The sequence below is a fragment of the Lagopus leucura genome, unplaced genomic scaffold (genome assembly GCF_019238085.1).
Source record: "Lagopus leucura isolate 7727_CA_CO unplaced genomic scaffold, USGS_WTPT01 Super-Scaffold_806, whole genome shotgun sequence".
Taxonomy (NCBI): Eukaryota; Metazoa; Chordata; class Aves; order Galliformes; family Phasianidae; genus Lagopus; species Lagopus leucura.
The window spans coordinates 1,402,745-1,411,415 of NW_024962260.1; the positions used below are offsets into that span (position 1 = coordinate 1,402,745).

General features: G+C 42.4%; 1 protein-coding gene across 2 annotated transcripts; it reads left to right on the forward strand.

Moving 5' to 3' along the window:
* Positions 1-34: 34 nt before the first annotated feature.
* On the forward strand, positions 35-3,593 carry SNRPD3 (small nuclear ribonucleoprotein D3 polypeptide). Of its 2 annotated transcripts, none has more exons than XM_042865750.1 (4): positions 35-99; positions 490-639; positions 1,417-1,609; positions 2,426-3,593. In XM_042865750.1, exons 2-4 carry the CDS (start codon positions 514-516, stop codon positions 2,485-2,487), a joined length of 381 nt encoding a protein of 126 aa, XP_042721684.1. In that variant the 5' UTR covers positions 35-99; positions 490-513; the 3' UTR covers positions 2,488-3,593. The 2 variants fall into 2 exon arrangements, with proteins under 2 accessions (XP_042721684.1, XP_042721683.1); XM_042865749.1 differs by having other exon boundaries at positions 51-131.
* Positions 3,594-8,671: the final 5,078 nt, after the last annotated feature.

Genomic DNA, 8,671 nt, shown 5'->3' on the forward strand with positions numbered 1-8,671 from the left:
GGCGCCGCGGACTGGAGGGGAGGGAGCGGAAATGGACCGGTGCCGCTGCACTTCTGCTTCCGGGGCGCGGTGCACGGCGGGAAGGCGGAGGCCATTAGGGTGCGTGTGCGGCTCCGGGCGGTTGGCGGGAGGTGAGTGTCGGTGGGGGGGGGGTTGGTGGTGGGGGCTGGCTGTGTGCCATCAGCTTCTGAGGGCGGTGGGCAGAGCTTCGAGCGCGGTAGTGGCGGACTGAGGGGGTGGGTCGCTCTCAGCTTTTCCCGCCTGGCCGGGCCTTGGGGCAGGCAGAGGGGTGTGCGCGCGGAGGCCGCGTGTGGGGAACGCTGCGCTCTGTCGGGCGAAGCACTGAGTGCTGCGGCTGTGCAGCTGTGTATTGTCAAAGCAGCGAGTTTTTCTTCAAGAAGGAAAATTATTTCCTGTAGTCAAAGCCGAACTGCAAAACAACTGCTGGTTTGTTTCCTTTTTTCGCTTTTATTTTTTTCTCCTTCCCAGGAGTAGAGCCGCAGCGCTGCAGCCATGTCGATCGGAGTGCCCATTAAAGTCCTGCACGAGGCAGAGGGCCACATTGTGACCTGTGAGACCAACACTGGGGAGGTGTACCGTGGGAAGCTCATTGAAGCAGAAGACAACATGAATTGTCAGGTGTGCAGCTCAAGATGAATGAAAAGAAATTCATCTCATCTAATTTTGGAAACAGTCACACCCAGCTGACTGGCAGTGTGATTAAAGACCTTTGCTTTTAGTCTTAGGATAAATAAAACCCTTCTGCTCTATGCACTTACATTAACGAAGCAAATTCCAGATAACTGAGCATGCCAAAGAGGACAGAATTGGGAATTCCTGTTCCCAGTTCTTTAGATTTTCCTCTGTGAACTCCTCTTCTCATGATTTTTTTGCTTACTGTCTCTCAACTTAATAATAAATAAGCCTGGTCTGGTGGTTGGCGACCCTGCACATAGCAGGGGGGTTGAAATTCGATGATCATTGGGGTCCTTTTCAATCCAGGCCATTCTATGATTTATGAGCTTAGAGCTGTGTCTAATATAGATTACTTCAAGGCATTGCTAGAGGCTTAATTTTGATTGACTTCACTCAAGTCGTAGTTGAAATCAAGATGTTTCCTTAATAGCTGAGACTAGTCAAACTTTATTAAAACTATTTGAATAACAAAACAAAACTAATTAAGCAATGGGGAGAAGGGGCAAATAATGAGTTTGCTTAAATTACAGCAGGCTTTAGAGTATGTTTAAATGGTCATAGATGCATTATATCACAGCAGCAGCTGAGAAGGCAGTACGCTTGACAGGGCTTTGAGTTTGTTACGTGAATCCTGGTTGTGTATTCCACAAGCAGGAGTAGCAAGGAGTCTGAAACTATGTTTAAGGCCTCTGAGACCACAGTCTGATCTTCACTTTCCAGATGTCCAACATAACGGTGACGTACAGAGATGGGCGAGTGGCGCAGCTTGAGCAGGTGTACATCAGAGGCAGCAAGATACGGTTTCTAATTTTACCAGATATGTTGAAGAACGCTCCTATGCTGAAGAGCATGAAGAATAAGAACCAGGGGTCTGGAGCTGGCCGAGGAAAAGCAGCTATTCTCAAAGCTCAGGGTGGGTACAATGTGTTTGTGGTCTGGTGTTTTCCCCCCTTGCCTCCCCATTTTGCTGAACAGGAACTGGGAAGTTTTCATCCCTAACATTAAGCAAATGTGAGCTGTAAGAAGCTGAATGAGTGATGGCAGTCAAGACTCAGACTGCTTGATGTTCAGGAATAGTAAGTGGCCTTGCTAGAGTTGCATAAAACTTTAGCTTTGGTTTTCTTGTAAATGTGGCTGCTGGCTGTTTGGACTGCCCAAGGAAGGATCTCGGTGTTCTTAAGGTTTTAAAAAATATGTAAAAAATACTAGGTTGGTACTTACAGAATTTTGAATCAGTAACTGTTAGCCATTCTGCAATTCATCTCCTTTCATATAATTTTCATGTGAACAGTCTCATTATAGCAAGATAGAGAAATAATCATGGGCTGTGAAGCCCTTGGTTAACTGTAGCAAATGCAGTATGGATGTGTGGGGAAGTAACATCTGACAAAACACAGTGAGTTGTGTCACAGATTTCATGAAGAGCAGGAGTTCTTAAATCTCACCGGCTACAAATTCATGCAGATTAGAATGAGAACAAAACTGTGTTAATATTTCATTGCTCTTAATGCATACCCTGTTATAAACAGCAAAGCTGTGTAGCTGTTGGTTACAGTTGTTTTCACAGAAAACTTCTACTTATTTTATCACTTCTGAACCTCATACTATAGCTTGGCTTCCATGCTTGTAAGGGAGAGACTGGGAGTTATTTGTATTTGGTTTGTCAGTTGTTGAGATAAACACAACGTTGCATCACATTCATGTCATCCCTGATGTTTTCTTTCTTCAGTGGCTGCAAGAGGAAGAGGCCGTGGGATGGGTCGTGGCAACATCTTCCAGAAGCGAAGATAATTTTGGCCTTGACCAATATGCTTTTTTTTATTAGAGGGGCTCTTAATTTGTCTACATATACGTTGGTAACTTCTGTTTAATAAATGTTTCTGACAAAACCTTGTCTGCTGTTATATGACAGAACTCCTCTTAGGCACACTGGAGTTCTGGCTTCTTTCTGTAGCTGGCAAATGCATTGGAGGTTGATTTCAAAGTGAGTTGTCTAGAAAACAGTGGACTTGATATCTGGATTTGACTTCTTTGGGTTTTTGTGTGATGCATTGAGTTTCAAAGATCATCTTGCTTCTCCTTGTTCATTACTGCTGTTACCCTCTAAAGAAGGCATTCTTGATGAAGAATTTTTAAATGTTGTTTTAAAGTTGTGCTAACATCTGCATTTACAGAACAACAACCAACTTGAAGCAACTTCTAGAGAAGCTTCACATGGATCTATAATAAATACAGGTCTGTCTTCAAAGCTGTACATTGAGCTTGTATTCTTGTATTTCTTACTTCTGTCTTTGGATGCAGGGAAAACTTTTCATTAGAAACACACAACTGATATTTAGTAGACAGACCATTTTAGCCTGAGTTTGTATTTGCCTGAAGTGACTTGATTCTGGCTGTATTGGCAGTTATTTGTGTTTTTACTGATGCCTGGGCAGAGAAGCCTGAATATGGAAGAAAAAAATGATTTTCAAGCATTGATTTGAAATGTTTCTTATGAATCTAAAAGATGTGCAGGAAAAGTCACAGAAATTGTTATCCATTACATAGGCTAACCTTTTGAACAGAACTTAGGCCTGACTCTAGCTTCTGTTCACATCTGTACACGATCACGTAGTTCACAATCTCTTCTGTAGGAGGCCAGATTTAGCTGTAGCTGTAGCTTATTTTTGCTTGAAGTACCATGTAGCTGTCTTACTGATACTGATGGTTGAAATATTTAAATTGAACTCCTGTACCTAATTGTGCACTTCCATACAGTCATCAGTCTATACACGTATGAATGAGTCCTGCTTTTCTTCTCTGCTGTGTAAAGACCCTCTGTGTGCAGACATGGAAGTTGAACTGATGTACTCATCTGTTGAATTGTCTGTAAATAAAGCAGTGTTTGATTAGCAGGGGTTTTGTAGTGAGCTGCGCTTTTTTGAGGGGGGTCAGTAGTGATCCTAAATATTTGCATTGGGAGCATCTGTAAAATGTGTTTGTGGTGTGCTTGGGCTTAATTATAGAGACTTTATTGCTTTCTTGTGCCTACATGAGGAACCTGTCCAAAGGTTTCCACAAAAAACTAGCTGTAAAACATTGCATGTGAGCCGTATTCGTATTCAAGTGAGCAACCTGGAGGGGTTTGGTGGTGATGTTCATCACTTTCTTGTGGAAATGTGTTCCTTGAACCTGCAGTCACTCAGAGGAGATCCTTGGCTTACACCAGCAGATCGCTCTTCCCTCTGTAAAGTACTGGCAGGTAAAGTGCAGTGCTCTATCTGCAGTGCAGCCTTTCTAATAACTAGTTGAAAGAGTTTGTGGAACTCAGTCAGCTTAGTTCCAGCTCTTACGTGGGAGAGAGGACATCTGTTATTTTCACAGGATTCCCTTCCCATGCCTGCGTAAATGCTACTCAGTTCTGCAAGACTGTTCTGGGAAGGATCATCTGAAAGTTGAAGCTGAAGCCCATGTTGAATTTGTTTTTTACTAGGCTGATGTTTTATAGCACAAAAGAATTCCATCTTATTGCTGTGCCAGGAGCTTCATAGTAAAAATGTAACTGCCTGCTTGTGGTAGTCCTACTAACAAACACCTGAGATCTCTGGAAATGGGTTTTTAGGTAAGACTGGGTGATTCTGATTGTTCTGATGACAACCACTACCTTCACTTGCCTTTGGTATCACAACCTGGCAACATCTGTTTCGCTAGCAGATAGGATTATACCTACATGCCTCCTTCTTGCTGTGTTAATTGGTTTTTATCCCTTTTAATACATCAGATTTGTGTTGCTAACCTAGTCTGAGATTTTCTCCACTAGGGTTACTTTTCTGTCAGCAGGTAAAATAGGGATGGCACAGCATGAAATTTTCTGTGTAACTTGAGGCAAGTATCTGCTACAAGATTTTACTGGATGCTCCTTTGGCAGCCTTCTCTTCCCAAAGCCAATACCTGATAAAAATCTGAGACTGATTAGTGTCAGAATAAATTGCCACGAGTATAACCTAATATAGGATGGGTTGTGCTGAAGGATGGCGACCTGTGTTGAAATAGGGTTACTTTTGTTATTCTGGCTGTGGCTGATGTGTACCATGGGTGCCTAAGGAGGTTGCTGTTACCTTGTTCAATAACAGGAAAGGCAAGAAGTGCACTTGCAGTTTAAACAAACAGAAGTTACCTTGCTGGGACCCTTTTGGGGCTGACTTCTAGAGGGTCTTCCTGTACTCACTGGAGGAACTAATAGTGAGGATGGCTTTGCAGCATCATGATTATTATTATTTGTAAGAGTTATCCAGTACTCCTCAGCTTTCATAGGTTTACCTTCTTTTTATTAAAAGCCTCCAAAAAGATTTCTTGATACATGGAAAAGGAAGCAAGTCACAGATGGGAAACTTGACTAAAAGTGTTTTTCAGAAGAGGTTCAGTGCTTTGGGAAACAGATCTGTCCCACTGGCTTTTTCCTTCTGTCTATTAAATAGCGTGTAACCTTTTCTAGAGGTTAGATATTAGCTGCTTTTGCAAAGGTCAGGAAGAAATGGTGCTGTTTTGCTGGAATGGCAAAGCTTGTGAAATCCTGGGGAGCTCTGGAGAGTACAACATTAATATTTAAGTAAATGAGAATTGCCCAGCAATAGCATGTTTGTTGTGGATTGTTCCAGCTAACGATGATTGACTTACATTTCTTATTCGTTTCAGAAATTCCTTTTCTTCCTTTCTGTGCAATGTCAAGCTTCTGTTTTCTCCATTGAGATTCCCTCCCTTCCCTGAAGTGTTTGGTCTGACCTTCAGCAGCACTGAGGGCAGGAGGGCAGCTAAGGATTTCAGAAAGAAATAAGAACCCTGTGCAGGTTAACTGACAGAACAAGCTCTGTAGTGTATCTGCCTGAAGAACCTTATACTCCTTCAGTATTTATCACCCTGTATGTATGTGGCTGTCCAGTGAACACACAAGACTATTCTTTTCCCTCCCACTACTGTTGCATTAACTTTCAATCATTACTATAAACATTTAACAGCTCTAATCCACATCAGTGTTGAAGAAGATATTGGATTTTGTGTAAACCAAAATCTTTGTGTTATGAAATCAGGTTGAGGCTGAGTCTGGGATGAAACACTCACATTCTTCAGGAAGAAAAATATTGGGAATTGGTATTAAAATGTTTGAAATCTTGCACTGGTAGGAACAAAAGCCAAGACAGGCAACATCTTATTGATGTCACTGCTTAAAATTTGACTACTACATTAACAGATGTGCTGGATTGTTACAGGCTGCTCTAAGATCCTGTGTGTTTTCTTATACTGTGATAAATCCATATTTCATACTAACAAATGATATCTCATCCACTAGATGGCTCTGTTGGTAATGAAATATGGGAAACCAGAACCCTCTGGAAGGAAGAAATACAACGAACATGACTTCTGGTGTAAACTCCATCAGCACAATGCTCTTAAAAACTCTAGCATGAAAATACTGAGCTTATTTTCCTTTCTCTTCAGTGCTTTCCTGAGTGCTGGCTTCATAGTCACCCTCATACTTGGCTAACTAGGCATGTGCACTGCAGTGGTGCAGAATCCTCTTCTTCAGCATATCAAGTAATCTGTTTCTCTGGGATGGCGGATGCTGGGGATAGATAGAGACTGTTACAGGGCTGAGGCCTCAATGTGAATTTATCCCTTTGATTTAATCAGTGTAGATGCCTTTGAAGTACTCACGTAGGACAGAGAAGCTGCACTGCTGCACTGGCAGTTATTCCCAAGTGTTCCCACCTGTTATTCGCAAGTGAAAATTGAGGTTGTACTTCTGTACAAAAGCAGAGGATGCTGATAACAGCAGCAAAGAGTTAAATGATTGGAGAAGGTAATCATTTGAAGAGATAGCTTTATACAGAACTATGGGACTTTTCCTCTCTCGCCAGATGCTTTCATCCCTTACATGTGCCCTTCTGCTCTCCACGTGTGTCTAAATTCCATTTGGCCCCAAAGCTGTACTTGTCTTCCATTCATTTTCCAAGGCAGCTGCAAAATATGTCTGAAAGGTATTGTGTTATGAATGAGAGACTGGGAAGGGATGCTCCATAGATGAGGTAAGTGGCAAGCTGTAGTTTCTCTTCTTTCAGTCTGATTACACGCCACATTGTAAAAGCCCCGTTCTCTAGTGTGACAAAACTTGTTTAGTACTGACTCTCAAAAGTGTGGGAGAAGCAGCAGCCTCTTAATCTCTTCCTCTGCCAGTGAAAGGATGCAGTAAAGGGATGTAGTAAAGGGATGTGACCCCTAGATGCCCAGTGACCTCCAGAAAACCTCTTCTAGAAGGGCTGAATGGAGTAGAAGATACGAATTTCTGGTGCTGGTAGCCAGCATATGTGGACTGTCTTTATCTCATTGCTACTTAAAGCTTCATAGTGAGCTTTCGTTAAAGTAGAGGTGTTCAATTTTTTTTTGGCATTGTAATATGAAAAAGATTGGAAGGTTCTCATCCCAGTGGAGCAATGATTTGGTAATTCAGCAAACGATGGAATTCTGCATACAAGGATCAAGAATTTGGTTGCTCATTTCTCAATTCTGGACTAAAATGGACAAAGGGTTCTTCCTGAGTTCTTTGATGCTTCTCTGCTCACAAAAGCAAAAAAAAAAACCAAAATCTGGATTTGTGCATTTTTGCATCTAAACTGATTTCACACAGAGAGGGCTGGTCCTTCCTCTTTCAATAGATTAGATAAAGCTAAATTGATGGGGCCATTCTGCTCTCAGTATTTCTTTAGGAGGAAATATAAATCCACTGCGCTGAAAACCTTGAGCTGCTTGCCTTCAATTGCCTTGAAACGGATTGTGCTGTAGATTGCTTTGCAAGTAAGGTGATATTTTCCCCATCTCTTAATCTGCTCATGGGCTGATCACTGGTGTGGACAGAAGAGCTACCATATGATTACAGCATGCTGGTGCCTGAGCTGCCAAAGCTGCACTTGTCTGCAAGTATATAGCCAGATCAAGTTGCATTTTAACTGCTTCAGGCATCCTGCTTTTGCCTGGTCCTATAATAAGGTTTTCTCACAGTGTCCAGAATACCTTGGAGGTAAATGAATAGGGAAATGCTGCCCTCCTCCACTCATTCTAGCTGTTCTTCAAAGACTAGAGCATAGGATTATTTAACTCTGTGTTGAGAGTGGTGTATTTTACGGCCAGGAAGTTTGGGGTTTTTACTCCCCTTAATTTAGACTTTTAACAGGAAAAGTATTTTGGTTTTGTGTGTGAATTGGTTGTTCCTATTAGGCTATTATTCCTGGCACAGGGCTAGTCATTGCATAAGCAAGCATTGTGCAGTCCCCTGCTGCTCAGCAGAGACTGTCAAATAGGAGCCTATGAAAAGTGGAGGTCTTCCAGCATCATTAATTCAGGGGAGAGTGTTGTAGCCCTGGCAAAGAAACAGACTGTATCCAGAAGATGTGTACTTATGCTGGGAGGGATGAAAAGAATGGCAGAAAAAAGCACTATTATTGTGTTGGGTTTTTGGGTTTTTGTTGGTTGATTGGTTGGTTGGTGTTTTTTTTTTTGCCTGGAGACTGAAAATCTGTTTTCTGGTAGGGGGCTTGCTCTGTTTCTAGTTCAGTGGAGAGATGTTACCATGTCCACTCCAGAGCAAACCACTGCTTGTTGTAAGGCAAAACTGCTCGCAATTTATCCTACAGAGCCTAAAATGTTGATGGAGAGTGGAACAGAGCAGTTAGAGGGAATATCAACAGTGCTGAGCTGCAAGGGGAGGCAAAGGGAATGCCTGAATCTGTGGAGAGATGGTGTGGTTTGTGAAAGTGACCCTTTAGCTTCTTCATGGCTCCATGCTGTGGAGTGCCTGACCACAGCAGGCTTTCATGTTGTTGTTATGGTTTGTTGGTTTTTTTCTAAGCAAAGCTGCTACAGGGCAGTCTTTTATTGTCACCTTGCATTTCACAAGGAGAGATGGGGATTGAACCGTGGAGAGGTTCAGTGTTTCTGGATCTCA